This window comes from Nuphar pumila, chromosome 11 (genome assembly GCF_984573655.1).
Source record: "Nuphar pumila chromosome 11, dmNupPumi1.hap1.1, whole genome shotgun sequence".
Classification (NCBI taxonomy): Eukaryota; Viridiplantae; Streptophyta; class Magnoliopsida; order Nymphaeales; family Nymphaeaceae; genus Nuphar; species Nuphar pumila.
In genome coordinates, this window is record NC_143259.1 from 14,830,498 (window position 1) to 14,851,166 (window position 20,669).

The window sequence follows — 20,669 nt, forward strand, 5'->3', positions numbered from 1 at the left end:
TTGTTATTAAACACTTGCAAGAAAACCATTCCAAGCTGAACATAACTATAGTTTGTTTTGACATGTCCATAATGGTGCCTCTACAGGCCTAATTTTGATGACTTTAAGGACAGCAATCTAAAGGCTTTAAACTTGGTCCTTTAAAACCTCTAGGAGTGGGTGCTTTTTACTTAGCGTTTTATTGTGCTTGAACACCTGAAACTTTCAGGTTTACTATTTTTTGATTTTGTGAATGTGCCTAGAGTTTTCTTAGAAAACCACCATTTTAAAATCTAATGAGAAGGTTGGCGGTGGGTGCATCCTAAGGGATTATAATTGTAAGAGCTAGTTTGTATAACTCTCTTTCTCCCTTTCTCATGCATGTTTATGGGATTCATGTGATTAATATTTTCCATGATTGATTTGCTTCATCATTTCTTGACCATTGTATTTTTTTTGTTTCTTGAATATCAAATTTGTTTGTGCTCTGGGTATTTTGTGTGATGGGTTTGAGAGTGAGTGAATATAGTTGCTCCAAATGAATATTAAGTATAGAAAAAATAAAAAATGTTTCCTTCTTTTGTTTGCCTGTCTTGGACATATGGATGACCAATTCTGTGTTGTGTGCTACTTGTGAACTTTTTTCTTAGGCATCTCATTTGTAATTTTCTTTAGCAAGACAGAGTACAAGGTATAAATGCAACTAATGCAAAGTGTTGCCATACTGTCTTTTAGTTTCCTGCCATTTGTCTTCATGATAATATGATTTTTATGATCATTGTTGCTATGTACATTTTAAATATGCAGGTGTGGATCATATGATCATAATTTGTATGCTCTGGACTATAAAAATCATTGCTGTCTTTCAAAGGTTTTCTGTGGTGGAAGCATTTACGGATCACCTTCTATTGATATGGTATGTGTTAGTTTATCAATAAGATGGAGCTGTAGACTATCTCTATGTTTAATAGCTTTTGTAGTTTCTTTCGCGCCCATGAACTTCATGTGTCACATATTTATGCATCCATGATTGCACTAATCCACATGCTATCCAAGTTGCATGTCTATGTCGTGGACACTTCACTTAGCATGTGTATCTCGTACCGACACGACACGACACTCGAACACTTCACGAACATGATACGACACTTCACCAAGGCAGCAATATAGTCATACCAGTTTCACACAGTCAACATTTTGTCATTAACTTTATCTATTTTTTTATGATCTTATTTACTTATTCATATTCACTTGAGTTTTTTTTTCTTTTAAAATTTGTTATCAATTGCATTACATTCAATTTCAACTTAGTTTCACTATTTAATGTTCCTAACTGTAGTGATTTAAAATTGTTGTTTTGTACATACTCACACATACATACATCTATGTGTGTGTGTGGCTGTGCTCCCCACGTCCTAATTTTTTAAAATTATCATATCGTACTAAGCATATCTACATCATGTTCCGTATGACAGTTGCAAGTACACCCGACTTCTTCAATACACTACCCATCTCACGTCCATGAACTATGTCACAGGGATTCGGCTAGCAGGGTGCCGCACCCGCGTCGACGCGACGCGGGTGCGGTCTGTAACGCCCCAAAATTTCAAACTTGCGAACCTTTCAGAAAACAGGCAAGAGACTAGGAAAAATCTCTTTCCTTCAAAGTTTGTTTATGAAATCAACGGAAGACTACTATTTTGTTAAATTCAGAAAGGAAAGCTGACAACTTTGGGCACGTTAGCTAAAAAAACCAAAACTCACAAAATTCAGATATCCCAAGGAAAATCTGTTATAAAACCCAAAACGTCCAGGACGCGAGCTAAGAGCAGGAAGAAGAATTCTTGAAACTATCTTGTCATCACGCCATCGCTCATGGTGTACCTAATCGTCACCTGTACCTATAGAATGTGTTAGTTTCGCGAAAAACTAGTAGGTGCACGAGTGACTAAATGAAACTAAATTAAGTACATTTAATTCAGTATGCTAAGTAGTTTAAAGCAGATATGCAGTTAAACAGGTAAGCAGTGCAAACGAATAAGCGGTGCAAGCAGGTAAGCGATGCAATAGGGTAAGTGGTTCAAAGCAAGTAAGCAGCGCAACTGTCAAAACGTAGCAAGACGATTCATTTGATCGCAAGCTATGAACTACCACACAACAAGCTTGTTCTCGTTCCTAGAACGGTCTCTGCATCTAATCATTATCAGGTCATCGTTTGTCGCTCTCACTACTTTTAACAAACGCTTTATCCTGAACCACCTTAAACTATTCCTATCTCTCAAGGCCTTACGCGGCCAACTGTCACCAATTATGACTCACTAAGGCGTCATACTTTCTCAGAAAAAGCCCACTCTTCTATAGAAGGTCCAAAACATGATCTAAAATCAAATAAAGATCTGATTCTCACATCTGAGTCCTGCATGAAATCATGCTAAAACAGAAAGCCAAAACTATAGATTCATAGTTGGCTATGACAAACAATCTTAGAAGATCATCACAGCTCACCATAACTTTTTATGGTAAGCAAAAACACAAGTTCCACGTCGGATTGCTCGCTCAAAAAAATATACGACCTCACAAGGAAATACCGCCCTAGTGGGTATACCTGGTCTTGGACGACACACTTCCTCACAGGAGTTCACCGTCTTTGCGGCTACCCGCTCTTGGACAGTGTACCTCCTCACAGAGATTCTACTGCTCTAGCCGGATTACCAGGTTTTGAAAATGTATAACCTCACAAGGAATTCCGCCTTAGATGATATACTTGGTCTTGGACCATACACTTCCTAACAAGAGTTCACCGTCTTTGCGGCTACCCGTTTGTGGGCAGTGTACATCCTCACAGAGATTCTACCACTCTAGCCGGTTACCTGATCTTGATCATACATACCCTCACAGAGAATCCTTTGGGAACCTTGTCCCCAACAAATGCCATATGCAATGAAAACTATTGCGATACAGACATCAACACAAATGACCGCTCTCAGGGTCGATAGTCACTATAACAATCAACAAGATCAATGCCGGATCACCTGGTCTGGGAAATGTATAACCTCACAAGAAATTTCGTCCTAAATGGTATACTTGGTCTTGGACCATACACTTCCTCACAGGAGTTCACCCTCTTTGCGGCTACCCATTCGTGGACAGTGTACATCCTCACAGAGAATCTACCACTCTAGCCAGTTACCTGGTCTTGATCATACACACCCTCACAGATAATCCTTTGAAGATCTGGTCCTCAATAGACATCCTACTCAGTGATACATGCATCAATACAATCGACTGCTCCGAACCATCGATCGCTCTTTGGGTCAATAGCCACCAATATGGGCACAAGCATGTATATCAGCAATATGTATCGTATCACTTCACATGGTAAAACAAAACACATGATCACCCATTCCTCCAATAAGGTTCCATGAAGCATGAACATATTATCGCAGACTCACAACATTTCTTATCACATGGCACATCAATCATATCACACAAAAGCATATAATATTACACATCGAATTATTGCCACAAAGAACATTGCAATCCTCAAATAGGACCTCAAAGCATGCATAAACGACACATGAGAACACACAGATATGACAATCCAGCTGATTCTATAGGCAAAGAGTAACTAACTCGATCTGACAGCCAAACAAAACAACTGAATAAGACAAGCACTCATAATAATGCTTGCAATACATACAATTACCATCAAATGACTCAGTCCATCGACAAGTAATTAAATTAATCGTAAGGCATAAACCATTGCATCACAAGCCATTCATAAGCTATACATGATAAGCAATCATACGACAACAGTTATATCACAATATGTAAGCAGCTTATAAGACAAGCGACCACATCAATCAATCCTAGTTGCCACCAGTTCATAGATTACGAGCTGTATGTAATCACATCAATCATAAGAGATGCAAGCCAACAAGTGCTACGCTACAACAAACACCAAGCAGTTCGATCAAGGGGTAAAGTAAGTCACATGCTAATATGTAGCAACTGGCATAATGCTATTATTATAAACACTTAACTATTATGAGAAGGTGGTTATTACTCAGCAAAGAACTGCGTAAGCAATTTAACAAAATAAAGTAACGCCTTGACAGTCGTGCATAGCTCAACGAGTAGCATACTAAACTATCGAGCAAGCGAGCAATCAACCAGTGTGAACAGACTTTATGTTTCGATATTAATGGCCTGCGGGTATGCGCATGCAAAACGTAGAAACAACTGAGACTAGTTCGGGCGTCTGTTATTCTATGTATTTTTAATAACCCGAATAGCTAGTTGAGTCCACTCCTAAATGGACGACTTTAGCTGAGAGAGGATTCTTCAAAGGCAGGTAAGCAGTGCCACAGATGCATCCAACTTCTGTATAAGTGTTGAGCTGGCTATTGTAGCCCCTTTCCCCTAACTCCAATGACTGGGGAGGCCGGATCATTGCCCATGGGGTGGTTGTTAACAACCTGTCCATTGGAGTTTTGTACTGCTCTGTCCTTTCCCTTGACAGACAATAAGCGAATGTGTGCGTTAGGGGTTGCTTAACTAACGACCCATTCTATGCTGTGGTCTTTAAACCACTCGAGCATCTTGCCTGTGAAGGCGAATGATATCATTTTATGTGATTACAACATTGTGCATTTAGCACTGTTCGATGTCGCACAACCGTCTCATCCGATCCTCGCAGTACTAGCGTGTAGTGCACGACTACAAGTACTCTACGATGAAAGGGGTATAGCTCCTCAATAAGAGCCTCTTCAGAAGTGTTTCACAAAGATGTAATTCTTCTCAAACTATACTTTGATATTCTTTATCTTTTGAAACAGCCAGCAGCTTGTGCCAACATTTGGCATGCGATTTTCTAGAATCTCATTCGCTATCGGGGTATCTACATGCCTTGCATGACTCGATACCAGCCTCGATAGACGGGATTTAGGTTTCTCAACAGAACCCCCACTAAGAAGTTCGCTCGAATCCCAATTCGGGATCACCCGAGATATGCCGAATAGACGAACATAACCAACCAATCACATCCTTCCAAATGTTTTGATTTGGGCAGTCTTTAATGCTTTTGCACAACTCCCTAAATTTCAAGTCTACTATGCAGGAACTGTGTACACGAAGAGCGAGGATCCTTGCGAGGTATCCCTTTCCTTAGACGAGGATGTATCGCTAACTCGGGAGAGTGGTAGATGTCTCTTGCATCCTCCAGGAGGATGCCTCAAAAGCGTATGCAATGAGCGAAAACCTGAGCATCATCTGCAATAGCAAGACAATAACAACACATGCAAAAGCAAGAGCCTGGGCGCAAAGCGCGACGACAAAGTAAAAACTATAAGGAGGAGTGCAACGCAAGGCCTCGATGCAATGCACGACGGCAAGTAAACACTATAAGCAGGAGTGCAACGAAATGCCTCAACGCAATGCACGACGACAAGTAAAGACTGTAAGCAGGAGTGCAACGAAAGGCCTCGACGCAGTGCGCGACGACAAGTAAAAACATGACAAAAAGTAAAGGACAAGGATCGTGAAACCACGTCCTTGAGTTAAGTGCATATTCGTATAAATATATATATTTATTTAATGGTCATTTTTAGTTTAATTGAACTTAATTCAATTATCCAAGTCGTCCGTGCAATCTTCTCCTACCTTGGGGAGTTGCGAGCTTGCTGGCGTCTGTGGGTATAAGCGATGGACGACTCAGGTCACGGACCACGAGCGAGATCCGTCATACGAGCTGCAAAAGCGACTGTCAACATGCCATCTCAGTAAAAAAGGTAGACAGGGCCGTTGCCGTTGTCCTGACGTGAAAGAAGCAGAGGCAGGGGCAGTGTGCTCCCGACGAACCTACTTTACGAGCAAGAAACAGGGGCATGGGCTGCGAGCCGTTGCTGACCTGTTGTCAGCGAACTACGAGGAGGCAGGGGCCTCACTCTTGCCGACAAAAAGCCAGAGAGGCAGGGAGCTCATGCTCCCTGCCTGCTAGGACAGAAAAGGCAGGGGAGGGAGTAGAGGCTCCCTGCCGGACCTGCCTCAATCGGAAACAGGACTGCGCCCCCTGTGGAAAACGAGAAAGGCAGGGGCTCTGCCCCTGTCGGCAATAAGATCGAGGCAGGGGGGCGAAGCCCCCTGCCAAAAAACAATTGAGATGCAGGTTGCTTCGCCCCTGCGAAAAACCAAAGGAGGTAGGGGGAGCCTCGCCCCTTGCCGGCAAAACACAGAAGAGCAGGGGGAGCTTCGCCCCCTGTCGGGAAACACAAGGAGGCAGGGACATCGCCCCCTGCTGGGAAACACCAGGAGGCAGGGGCCTCGCCCTCTACCGGAAAACACAAGGCAGAGGGGCAAAGCCCCCTACCGAAAAACACAAAGCAGAGTGGGGGCACGGGGGCAGAGCCGCCTGTCGGAAAACCATAGGAGGCAGGGGGCAAAACTCCCTACCAAAAAAATGGCAAAAGGCAGGGGTTTTGTCCCCTGTCGGAAAACAAGAAAGAGGCAGGGGCTCCGCCCCCGCCCGAAAATCCACAAGAGGCAGGGGGGGGGGGCAGAGCCCCTTGCCTTACTAGCCATCTTTACGAAAATAATATGAAGTTCCAGATCACTAATCTTGCATTATAGAAGCATGAGATAGAATAGGGATGAATAAAACAAATAGCCACTGAACCCTTCCCCCCCCCTTAAATCTAGGGTTTCTTTGTTCAATACCAAAAATCCCCAAATTAGAGGACCGATCCGAGGGTTTCTTGGACATCCAACACAACCTGCCGACCCAAGACCCACCGATCAAGAAATACTTCAGTGGTTCTTATTCGTCGGATGTTGCAGTTACCGAAACCCCTCAATTCGCCGACTAGTTTTTCGGCAGCCAAGACTCAATCGAACCCTCGGTTCCCTTTCTTTGACAAACCCTAATCGCAGACCGACTTCATTCAAGACCTACAAAAAAGGTACAGGATCCTACCTGCCTCCGACGACTCGAGAAGCACAGGAGGTGGCCGGTCAGTAGCGTTGTGCGTCCCTGGTCGTGCGATGACTGTGATGGAGCCGGTTCCGGTGGCCTTGCAATCACGCACGAAAACGAGAGAGAGATGAGAGACCGTGAGAGAAAGAGGGCGAGACCCTCTCCCTTCCCCTCTTCTTGATCTTGTTTGCAGGAATCGTGCCCTAGGCACGATTCATGCTTTTATAAATATGCAAACTCTTTGCTCGGGTCCGAGTCCTGCGACCCGTGACGCTGGATCCGAGTGATCTGGATTCGTATGTTTAAAAATATGGATCCGGGTCAGCCTAAAATGAGGGATCCAAGTGGATCCGGGTCGGCATTGAACTATAGGATCCACTGGTTGGGTCCATTTGGCTCCAACGTGGGTCCAAACCCAACTCACCCACAACTATTATATGGATCCAGATAATGGATCCTATGCCCATAATGAATAAAACTACCCATTTTTTTTACGGGTATTACAAGTAATATACGTCTCGGGCCGCAGGGCACGAGAGAGCTTCGTTGCACAAGCTGCAGACTCACCGACGAAGGGGATCCGATCGTGGGTTGGCTGCGGAGCGAGGCTACCGAAACAGGAGGACGACCGACGACAAAGTCGCCAACGCGGGTCAGGGGAGAAGCGAGTGAGGAGGTTGTGGAGGGGGGAGACGAGAGGGGGAGGAAGAAGAGGAGGTCAACGAGGGTCGCCGGTGGGGGGGGGGGGGACTCCGACGGCTGTCGGCCGGAGGCTGGAGGTCAGATGGCAGAGGAGAGAGACTGAGGGGAGGGTGAGGGATTACCGGAGAGGCGAACACCGAAGGGGAAAAACCCGAGCGAGAAGGAGGGGGTTCGGGGTTGCTGGCATACGGTGGGTTTCGACGGCTGAGGAAGCTCGAGAGAGAGAGGAAGAGAATCTGAGAGAGAGAGAGAAGGCGACGTGGGGTGTCGGGCGAGGTCGCTGGGGAGGCTGTCGGAGAGGGGGACGTCGGGCGACGGTGGAGCTCGACCGTGGGTCGCCGGAGGGGAGAGCAAAGGGAGGGAGAAGGTAGCGGGCGGTAGGGTTTCTCGAGCGAGAAACCTTGCCTCCTGTGCTCTTTAAAAAAGGCACGGGGGTGACAGGGGGACCTGGTTTCGGACCCGGATTCGACCCATGTCCAAATTGATTCTTTTTTGCCCAAAAACACAGCCTTTACATACCTTTTGTCTTGGAGATAATATAGCGTAGACATATCTTTTTGGATGAAGGTACTCTTTAGAAAAATTCATACATCACATGCTTTTTTAAACTTGATAATGTTGGTGGCGATTTTGAACTCAATGGTATTCATAAACCATGAGAGAATTTGAGCATTGGTCGCTTCTCAATCCTCTAACTTGTTTTGATATTCTTGCAAAGCTTTCTCCTTTTATTCTTCGGACAAAGCTTTGACTTGATCTTCTTTTCTTCTTGTCAATTTGAGTTGCGGTTCATTAGTGGTATCACTAGCGAAACCCCATCACTTCTTACCTTTGATGTGATTCTCCATTGCCGTCGCCCACATCATGTAATTGTTTTCATTTAGCTTGTAGGAGATGATGGAGGCAGATTCTCTTTCTCCCATAATGGTTATAATAATTTTGAGTAGAGGAGTTGGAAGAGGACCAAGAGTTGAGGAGCACCACCACAAGTAGAATAATCCCAAAATAACTTTTTACTCCTTCAAGAGCTAAGCTTTGGTGCCATGTAATGAATTAGTGGTGTACGAATACAATGCCAACAATGGGCTACACAAGTGCACAACAAAACCATGGCCTCTAATGGACCGATCACAATCTCATAAAAGAGTTAAGAAATATGAACTAGATACTAACACAAAGGCACAAAAAGCCTATATAAAAAAGATCTTTATAACTCCACATGAAATGCTTCTAAGAGCATTCATTTACAAGAGTAGAGTGAGGCTGTATTTATAGAGCCTCACCTTGAATAAGGGAGGCAGTCCAACAGTCGTTGGACTGCCTCCCAACAGTCAACTAGTATTTAATACAAGAAAAGTAGAAAAAATAAAAAAAGAAAAATACATCTCAGACCCTAATGGACTGTACTAAATATAAAGTGTAAAAAGACCAGAATACCCCTGACTGATATACGTATATCAGTCAGGTATATATACAATATTTTAACACAGCCCATAGCTGTATATCATTATATGCAACTGTAATTTCTCTCTCTGTTGGATATCTTTGGTTGGCCAATGCTATGGATTTGTTGGCAAGGGGCTGGTCTGGGCCAGGTTAAAATCTTATCCATGGCCTGGCCTCGACAGGTCGCACAATGGGTGTCCCACTGGATTTCCCCATGTTTAAAAATATAAAACATGGTTGAGCTGGCCTGTTCCTTTTTTGACCAGGTTGATAGGTCCATTTATGATCCATCAATGGGAAGGTCCTAAGCCTGATCCACACAAGGCTGGGGTCCGAAAAGCTGGCTCAGATCCAACCTAAATGGGCTGGGCCACAGGTTGCCCATGGGCAGCTCAGGCTGGTGCTCACCCCTGGTGCGAGTGGATTGGGTAGATGCGGCCCGGCTAAGCTTAACCAAGATGGCCTTGTAGGATTGGGTGGTCCAGCATGTACTTTGTGTGTGTGACTTCCCATCTTTAGTCACTGGACTGTCCAATCTTTTTTATCCAATAATCCAACTTGGGGCCAGGATCCGTTCTAATACAGTTCAAATTGGACTGATCTTCTTTTGCAGAAGTATTCATAAAAAAGGAATTCCATTTATCTTTTGTTCAGGAAAATGTCCATTTGTATGCTTCCAGTTATTCTGACTAATCTGTTGACTAGATTTTTGTTAAAAAAGATGCAGGTATCAATTTGGTTATAGGAACTGACTGTTTTGCAGTTTTGCTGTAGGTACGGGGCCTACTTTATGTAGGATCAACTAGTGGACGAGTTACAGCTGTGTCATTACAGGTATAGCTGAAATTTTATTCAAATCTAGGCATAAATAAATAAATAAATCTCTCTCTCTCTCTATATATATATGTGTGTGTGTATGTGTGTGTGTGTTACCGTACATTTGTAAAATTTTGTTTTGTACCCTTCGTACCCACACCCATACCTATGCAACATAGGGTGTATCTTAATTTATTCCAATATCTTATTGAAGATCATATTATTTACATCTCCATGATGATATCATTAATGTAACCTCCTGAAAGGAAGTTGTGACGCCTCGAAATTTTACGAAAAAATTTGATTTTTTTTAAAATATTGGCAGCAAAAAATGATTTAATATTGAGTCCGGTTTTAAAATTTTTGAACGAGCCACATGGGTGAAATAAGACGGTTATTATAAGAGTGAAAACCAAAATATTATTTACATAATTTTTTGACAAAATGTACAGATAGTTCAAAACTTGAGAATACAAAATATTATGAACAAAAGTCCCAAGCTGGTCCCTGGATCCTCTGGAGAGTATTAGTTCCTCGATACCGCTCCTGGCCTGCTGCATTCACTGACGTGTACTTGAACAAAAACCCACTAAAGGGTCAAACTTCTGACAATCTGGTAAGTCCATACCAATTCCGGTAATTCAGAATATTAAACATATTCAGTCAATTCAGATAAAGCGTTTTTACTGAAAAGTAAGGACATAATACAAAACATGATTGTTTACATAATTAGGGCATATTTTCATTTTAAACTGTTATTAAAAAGGGTCTTTGTTTCGATAATTAACCATCCACCCTAGTACGTGGGGGAAGACCATCACAAACAACCGAGATATTTCGGGGGTGTATTATTCTCAGATGTTTTAATCTCGGGTACCTGACTATAACGGACCCAAAGCGGGCGGACCGTGATCCAGAGAATCACCATTAAAGCAGAACAGAAAGTAGGATGCATCTTGGACTACTGCAGTAGTTGGGGATCTATCACCTATGATACATGGATAGCCCCGACCTCCGTAGACCTATGAGTGAGTGGAGACCATTGGGACGATTCACTCCCAAAAATCAGAACAGAATCACTCGAGGTTGTGCCATCTACCTTCTCCAAGGTAGAGATTAGAACAGAATGGGTTACAAGGGTTATTTTTATTACATGGATTATTTTAAGTACCTTACACTGTATAGGCCAAAATGGGGGTTCAGTAATCCAAGTATCCGTTTTTAGGGTAATAACCAGAGTCTTGTATGTGCGCCTTGTTAAAATGTAAACTGCAATATATATATATATATATTATTTAATATTATTATATTTTCTTTTATTATTTTCTTTTTCTATTTTTTTTATTTTCTTTTTTAGCATCTAGTTCAATAGAAACTAGATATTTTGATCCAGTCAAGTTCCTGTTGGAACTTGACTGTGCAAGTAGCTGTTGGACTGTAGTCCAACAGCTATAATAAATGCTGTTGGACTATAGTCCAACAGCTATAATAATAAATGCTGTTGGACTGTAGTCCAACAGCTATATTAAGAGACGTTGGATTCCAACGTCTCTTTTTGGAGAGCTCAAAATGAGCTCTCCTCTCTCTCCCATTGTTTTATATATATAGGGGTGAACCCCTTCAATGTAAAGAACTATGCTTCTTAAGCATTTTGTTCATGAATAAAGTATTATTTATTTTTCAAGTGTTCTTCCCTTTATACCCTTTCAAGGGTCATGCTTGCAGTGTCTCCAATAGACACTTGTTTGTGAGTTATTTGTGCATTTGTTGAAGACCACCATTTCATTACATGGTATCAGAGCTACGAAATCCTTAGATCTTGAAGTGCTTCCGCCTCGATTTTCGTGCCACATTTACAAAAGGTGTTTCATCACCTTGTTCTTGGCTCAAGAAGATTTGTTTGAAGAAAGGCAAACTTGTGCTACAAAAAAAATTGGTTTTGTATCCTCTCTTATTCCTTTGTCTACTCTTTTTCTTTTCTTTTTATTTTTCTCTCTCTCCTCCTATTTATTCCTCTCTTACCCTTGTAAAAGATGGATGACAATGACAAGATCACCATCATTCCTATGAAGCTAAATGATACTAACTATGTAATGTGGGCTTCGATTATGAAGCACAACATTTGGGGAAAAGGTTTATGGGGTATAGTGGATGGTTCCGATTTGGAACCTAAACTATCTCTTACCAAGAAAGAGGGTGATAAAGAGGTTCCTCTAACGGAAGAAGAGAAGAGTAAGGCGTTAGCCACTTATGAAAAGAAATGGAAAGAATGGAGGATAGGGCATGCAAAAATTATGTCATGGCTCATCAATAACATAGACATTAAAAAATGCTCTAGTCTAGCTAAGTTTGAGCATGCCGATAAGGCTTGGGAATACCTCAAAAACATGTATTCCCTTAAAGATATTGCACATGTATGCAATTTACAAGATAAAGTTCGGACAATGACTCAAAAAGATAAAACTATTCGAGAATATTATAATGAGTTGTCCGAACTTTGGGAAGAGTTGGCTCTTCTTGAGCCCAAATGGCATTGTGCCGAAGACATCGAGCTTCGCCAAAAGCAACTCGATATGGAACATTTCTATCAATTTGTGAATGGTCTAAGGCCGGAGTTTGAATCCACCAAATCGGCCCTTTTACATCGTGGAAAAATTCCTTCTATTGTTGATACTATAGAAGAACTCACTATGGAGGAAAATAGACTTAGAAAAAGTACTCCAAAAGTTGATGATGACTCCGTTTTAGCTGTATCTAGACCGGGGAATCATACTCGTACTTACAAGCCGCCTCATTTTGGAAGGCAAAATGGCGACTTTGATAAAAGAAAAGTTATTTGTCATCATTGTCATGAACCGGGGCACTATAGGCCTCAATGTCCAAAGTTAAAAAGAAGAGAAGAAAAAAGAGTTGCATCTGTTGAATCTGAGTCAAAAGATCAAGATGCACCTGTGTCTATGGCTCAACTGATGGAAATCCTTCAACCTCTTCTCAAAGGGGTATCCTCCTCAACCGAAGCCTCAACTGGAGCGGCAGTTGCATCTTTTTCCGGTCCAGGTAACTTTCCTTGGCTTTTAGATTCTGGTGCTTCTTTTCATATGACCCCAAATGTTAATAGTCTATCTGAATGTCTTAAAAATGACTCAAGTGTGTCAAAGGTTTTTACAGCCGATGGCACATCTCTCGAAGTAAAAGGAATAGGATGTTTTGAAAATCTTCAAAAATCCAAAAGATTTTTTATCCCAGAAGTTAGATATATCCCTAAACTTAATTTGAATCTCTTATCTGTCTCGCAAATATCTGATTATGGATGTAATATCTCCTTCTCTTCTCATGGTTGTTGGGTACAGGATCGCCAGTCAGGGAAGCTGATTGGGGAAGGCCATAGAGAAGGAGGACTTTATTACATGGACTTTTTGGAATTACCCAAGAATGCATTTTGTTATAATATTCAGAAATTAGAATTGGATTTATGGCACAAAAGGCTTGGCCATCCTCATATGTCTAAAATTCAATATTTTCCAAGTTTGGAAAAATTTTGTAATTCTGAAAATTTTTCTTGTAAAGACTGCATTCTTGGCAAAATGAAAAGGTTACCATTTCTTAGTAGAACTTTTGTTTCCTCACGACCACTTGAGTTAATACATTCGGATGTTTGGGGCCCCGCACCAGTTATTTCCAAAGGTGGTTATACATATTATGTCATTTTTGTTGATGACTTTTCTAGACATACTTGGATTTATTTTCTTAAAAATAAATCTGATGTCTTTGCTAACTTCCAAATATTTCATAAAATGGTTAAAAATAAGTTTCAAAATGATATTTCTGTTTTTCGCACTGATTCAGGGGGAGAATTTATGTCCAACGAATTCAAAGACTATCTCAATTTACATGGTATTACACATCAAAGATCATGTCCACACACTCCACAACAGAATGGCCTAGCCGAACGCAAACATCGGCACATTATGGAAACTACTAGGACATTGCTAATTGCAAATCAAGTTCCAAAAAGTTTTTGGGCTGAAGCGGTCCTAACTGCCACCTACCTCATTAATAGGATGCCATCTTCCTCATTAAAGAATACAACTCCAATAGAAAAGCTTGTTAATTTAACTCCAGATTATTCTAGATTAAGAGTCTTTGGATGCAAATGTTTTGTTTTCACCAACAGAAATGATAAACTCTCTCCTCGTGCAATCCCATGTGCCTTTTTAGGATATCCTGATAATCAAAAAGGCTACAGGTGTTTCGATTTTCAAAATGACAAATTATATGTGTCAAGAAATGTATCTTTTTTGGAAAAAGAAAGCTTCTTTGAATTTGAAAAATCCAAGGATGTCACTGAATACTCGTTTTTAATTGATCCAACTTCAAAATCCAATGAATGTGATGTTGGATGTGACCTTGACAATGATCAAAGTCCTATTGTTGTTGAAAATGATGATAATGAAGAGCAAATCCATAGGGATGTTAGTCTACAATATTCAAGACGTAGAGAGCAAAATCTTCCATGTGCATTACAAAAATACTCTGAAGTCCCACCTAGAAGAACGTCTAGAATCTCTAAACCTCCAGAAAAATGTCTTATGAATCTTTTTCACCCACGTATAGGGCCGCCATTACATTAATACAATCATATGTTGAACCATCATCCTATTCTCAAGCAAAAAATCATATAGAATGGATAGAAGCCATGAAAATAGAATTGAATGCACTAGAAAAGGCCAATACTTGGACGATACAAGATATTCCTCCGGGTAAGAAACCTATAGGTTGTAGGTGGGTATACAAAGTCAAAACCAAAAGTGATGGGACCCTAGAAAGATATAAGGCCCGTTTAGTAGCAAAAGGATATGCTCAAGAGTATGGCATCGATTATGAAGAAACATTTGCTCCTGTGGCCCGTATGACCACTGTTAGAACTTTAATAGCCTTGGCCTCCATTAGAACATGGCCTATCTTTCAATTAGATGTCAAAAATGCTTTCCTGAATGAGAATCTCGTTGAAGAAGTATACATGGAAGCCCCACCTGGTATTAGTATCCCTAAGGGTAAAGCTCTTCGTCTAGAAAAAGCTCTTTATGGTCTTAAACAGGCTCCAAAAGCCTGGTATGACCGATTTAGTCATGTTATGCTTGATATTGGTTTTCAACCTTGTTTAACTGACACTGCTTTGTTTGTTAAGAAATCTGATGCAGGCATCATTATTCTTCTTCTCTATGTGGACGATATGATCATCACCGGAGGCGACAAACAGGGAGTTGCAAATATCAAATCTCTTCTTAAAACTCACTTTGAAATGACTGACTTAGGTTTATTAAGATATTTTTTAGGCATTGAAGTTGCTTATTCCCCTCGGGGGTATTTGATATCTCAATCTAAATTTGCTCTTGATATCGTTTCCAGGTCTGGAATTACAGATGATAAGAAAGTAGACACTCCAGAAGTTGTCAATGTTAAAATGAAAATTGATGATGGAGAACTTCTTGATGATCCTACTCCTTATAGACAACTTGTTGGAGCTCTTTCTTATCTTTCCATTACTAGGCCAGATATAACTCATGCGGTTCATACAGTTAGTCAGTTTCAGCATGCTCCCACCTCTGTGCACATGGGAGCGATTTTGCGTATTATTAGATACTTAAAATCCTCTCTTTCACGAGGACTCTTCTTGTCTGCTTCATCTTCATTAAATTTAATTGCATATACTGATGCTGACTGGGGAGGTGATCCCAATAATAGACACTCAACTACTGGTTTTTGTGTGTTCCTAGGTGAAACCTTAATTTTGTGGAGGTGCAAGAAGCAGCAGAAAGTCTCTCTTTCCTCCACCGAAGCTGAATACAGAGCCATGGCAACCACCACTATGGAGGTTGTTTGGCTCAGACAATTGCTAGCAGATATGGGAGCTAAAGCAACACAAGCTTCAAAGATGTGCTGTGACAACAAAAGTGCGATCTACATTGCAAGCAACCGGACATTCCATGAGCGCACTAAACACATTGAGATGGACTGTCACTATGTCAGAGAGGAATACTTACATGGAACCATTGATCTGCCATATGTTACATCAGAATATCAATTAGCAGACTTCTTCACCAAGCCTCTCGCTGCTCCCAGATTTCACTTCCTCTTAGACAAACTTTCGCTCATTGTACCGTAAGTTTGAAGGGGAGTGTTAAAATGTAAACTGCAATATATATATATATATATATATATATTATTTAATATTATTATATTTTCTTTTATTATTTTCTTTTTCTATTTTTTTTTATTTTCTTTTTTAGCATCTAGTTCAATAGAAACTAGATATTTTGATCCAGTCAAGTTCCTGTTGGAACTTGACTGTGCAAGTAGCTGTTGGACTGTAGTCCAACAGCTATAATAAATGTTGTTGGACTATAGTCCAACAGCTATAATAATAAATGCTGTTGGACTGTAGTCCAACAGCTATATTAAGAGACGTTGGAATCCAACGTCTCTTTTTGGAGAGCTCAAAATGAGCTCTCCTCTCTCTCCCATTGTTTTGTATATATATGGGTGAACCCCTTCAATGTAAAGAACTATGCTTCTTAAGCATTTTGTTCATGAATAAAGTATTATTTATTTTTCAAGTGTTCTTCCCTTTATACCCTTTCAAGGGTCATGCTTGCAGTGTCTCCAATAGACACTTGTTTGTGAGTTATTTGTGCATTTGTTGAAGACCACCATTTCATTACACGCCTGACCCAACCAGTACTTGCTCAATATGTACGAGCACTTCACCAATGTGGCAGATCAATATCTTAAGTTTTGTATATAGGCATATTTTATTTATCAGATAATGCTTTATTTTTCACTTTGAGAGTTAATTTATTTCAAGCTCGTATACGAGCCAATCCTAGAACGAAAGTGTGCTCTACATACTATTGTATATCCGAAAGCTCTCTAGAACGTTGGTCTTTTCTTTTTTTTTTATTCGGAGTAGACTATTCTATTGTCTGTAGGGTTCTCTAAACCCAGAGCTCTATTCTTGAGCTAAGTAGAGATGCACGTTGTTCTATGCATGCTTCTAATATTTTATCTTTGCAAAGTGGAATATAGGCAAAAAGTATTATTTTATTTAAAATATGTGCATGCATCTTTATAATATTTTATTCAGATGATGATGCGTACCAAGAACTACTATTTTATTCGAAACATAATGCATATGCTTATATTATTTTATTTGAGATGTAAGCCTTTTCCTCAAAGTATGGTACAAATAACAATTATCATTTTATTTGAAGTATGCTTATTTTATTCTAAGTAGGATACGTACCAAAACTTATTATTTTATTTGAAATATATTTATTTTATTTGAAATATATTTATTTTATTCGAAGTATGAAACATATCAAAACTACTTTATTCGAAATCTAATGCGTATATATATTATATTCATGAGACAAAATGAATACGTCATGCGTAACAATTTGAATATAAGCGAACATGTATGCTTCCAAAATATATTTAAATATTCAAAATCCACACGCATTTGGATAGAACCTACCTCGTAAATAATGTTGGTAAGAGACGGAAGAATTCCCAAAAGTCCGAGAGGAATTTTTCCTCCAATATAGTTTCTTATGCGTGTAGATAAATCGGATCGCGTTGTGGACTGAATTGGAGCGATGATAGTGATTGAATTGGTTAGCGCGAGGAACCCGGGTCAAACTGAACTGGGTTCGATGAGCTTGGTTCGGATTGGGTGCATCTGACTTAAACACCGGTTCAACCGGGGTGCAAGTCGGTTGAGGGTAAGGTGTAGTTGGGACTGGATGTGGCTGGGGCAGCCACGAAGTATGGTGGTGAGGGAGGGTAGAGAGGCTGAAATGGGACAGGGAGGAAGTAGAGAAAGAAGTGAGAGTGAAGTGGGCCAAGGAGCTCCTTTGGTGTTGCCAAATGGCAACACCAATGTATTAAGTGTCGTGAAATGGGCTGGACCAGTTTGGGTCTGATCCAGACCCAAACTGGGATTGCGTGATTGACGTGCTTACTAGGGCACACTTGTAATATTACCTTTGTTGTAGGACAATCATGTCCATAAAAAATTCCTTTGTAACCTAATACATAAATATAAGAAATCAGGTCACGTAAGCATTGGTTAGACGTGAGCCTATGCAGCCCCAAATCGACTCAGCGTATTCTTCTTCTTCTACCTTTTCTTCTTGTCGCAGATCAGGTTAGATCAAAACTCAAGTTCTAACATGGTATCAGAGCAAGGTTGGTTCTAGGGCTCGATATTGCTTCCAAAAAGGTATGACCATTGAGAATATCTGTTTTCGGTCAAGAAAATATTCTTCTTTCTCTGTTTCTTGATCTTTCTCCTCTCCCACAATCTGTGCTATCGTATTTTCTCCCAAAAATACGATTCCTTCTTCACGTCTTCTTCTTTTCTTGAAAGTATTTTCGTGTTTCCATCATAAACACGTCCCTTCTTCTTAAAAGCCTGTTATCTATTGCATTCTCATCTTGTTGAAACCCTTTTCTTGAAACTCGTGAATTCTGGTTTTAAATTTTAATCGTCACCTATGTCACATGGGTGCGGGTGCGACATGGGTGCGGCGCAATTTCAAAAATTTTGGACACGGGGACTTGGCTATATATATATATATATATATATAAAAGACTCAGTCAAAGTTGTGCCCATTAGGGGACAAGTGATGAGTTGCGAAGCCTGATTCAGGGTTTTTTTTCCTTACAAGAGGGGGGGGGGGGTGTTCCCCTCTGAGCGGTCAGCGGGCGGGGGTCCAGGGGGGGCCGCCTCTGGCTGGGGGTTATAGGGGGGGCAGCTGAAAAAGGTGCAAAGGATCCGACCCGATCCATGTAAAGACCATGTACCCTTTTGCATTTATCGGGTCTGGATACACCAGACCCGGACCCATACTGTAATGTAAACTTAAATACACAAGTTTAGGTCACGATTTCGTATTACTGAAATCGTGACAGCCGCAATCGATCTCTCTCTCTCTCTCTCCCTCTCTCTCTTCTCTTTCTCAATACAGGTGCAGAGGAAAACTTTTATGGTATCAGAGCATAAATCCATCTAGGGGTTGAAGAGGATTCCAAAGGTGCGACAGATCAAAGGTTTGAGGATTCGTTTATCTCCCATCTTCTTTTCTCCTTCAGATTTCTTCTTTCTCTACCTCCATTCCCAATCTTCATCTCTCGTTTCTCCCTTTTCTGTTTTCCCAGTCTTTTCTTTTCTTTTTGGTGGATTCACGTCTCACGTGAATCCCTAAGCTGTTCACGAAGAGTTCACGTGAATCCTGGTTCACGATAACCCTGTACATCAAAGAAAGGGAAAAGCTCGTTTCACGTGAATCTCCTGTTCCACGTGAAACACTAAGATCAAATTATAACCCAACCTACACTTCATTCTTTATTCAAATTTTTTTTTTCTGCGTATCCCTTCTTCTACTGGGCTGGATTTCCAGGTCTGATCGTGCATTTCGGGCAGACCTGCGACATCAAATATGGGATTCTAAACCTTTTTGCTGTCCAGCCTGCTGTGTGACATCCTCTTATTTGATTCGACTCTCATTCCTTTTGCTCTCATTTGTCCTTTCTCATATCATATTTCTTTTGACTGTTACGAGTGGGATCCACATTGAAAATACAATATGATTTTTTTTTCGTTGCTTAAATATAACCTCTCTCTGGCTGCAGACTGAGCACTCTGTGAATACTCTGGTAACAAAAAAAAAAGGTTCCTTTTCTTGTTAAAACTCTTTTCTTCATGGATCTTCATTCCTCTTCATCCAATCTTTCTTCAAGTTTTCTCACTCAACTCGTTTATGAAAAGTTCTTGATTTGGAAGAGACAAATCATTCCTTTTATAAGGAGTCAAGGTCTCTTAGGTCACCTTTATGGAACCACTCCCGCTCCACTCGAATTTGTTACGAGAGAGGAAAAAGACGACAAAGGAGTAAGTTCAATTGTGTATGTCAAGAATGTAGAGTACCTCAATTGGGAAATGAAAGATCAGTCAGTGGTTGCATACATCACTTCTACCTTGTCCCAAGAGGTCCTTGTTGCAATTCCCGACAATTGTACTGCTCTGCAACTTTAGGAAAAATTGGTTCAAACATATTCACAAGTTTCGCAGGCAAGAATGGTTTTTCTCAAGAGGGAATTTCAGATGTTGAGAAAAGATTCCATAACCATCATGGAATATCTGAACAAGATGAAGACTATCACCGACCAACTTGCAGTTATAGGATGTGCGGTGAGTGACAGTGATATGGTACAACAGACTCTGAGTGGATTGGGATCCGACTACAATATGATCGTCACTTCACTATTGTGTCTCCCTGCCCTTCCTACCTTTGATGAGTTGCGAGCAAAATTGATTCAGTATGAGATGACTCTGAAAGGGTTCTCTGAGGAATCAACCATTCACACAAATTCTTAAGAAGTTTTTGCCACAGGAGTGACTTATGGTAGAGGACGAGGAGGACAAGGGCGACGTGGACACGGAGGGCGTGGTCTGCTTCCCACTCCAAATATGTTAGCTCATGCGCAGAGATCAAGATCCATTCCTACTTGCTTCCTTTGTAACAAAAAGGGGCATATCAAGGCGAATTGTTGGCATAATCCAGAGAATAAAGGAAAGGGTCCACAGACAGAAAACAAAAAGAAGTTCTCAAATAGTGGAGAGATTAAAGATCTGCTGATATCTGCCTTGTCAGAGTTGAAATTGAAGCAGAGAGATAAAGACACTTGGTTTGTC

The 20,669-nt window shown here is 40.8% G+C and overlaps 1 protein-coding gene across 4 annotated transcripts in view; it reads left to right on the forward strand.

The window, feature by feature from the left end:
• The window catches only part of LOC149822074 (AMP-dependent synthetase and ligase family protein), a 146,683-nt gene that overhangs the window by 66,473 nt on the left and 59,541 nt on the right, over positions 1 to 20,669 (forward strand). For 3 of the 4 annotated variants that reach the window (XM_089981538.1, XM_089981539.1, XM_089981540.1), the window contains exons 10-11: positions 787 to 895; positions 9,872 to 9,931. In XM_089981538.1, the coding sequence (XP_089837664.1) occupies positions 787 to 895; positions 9,872 to 9,931 (169 nt within the window). Of the gene's footprint in view, positions 1 to 786; positions 896 to 9,860; positions 9,932 to 20,669 lie in introns of all 4 variants that reach the window. The other variant, XR_016426194.1, reaches the window with a different exon arrangement.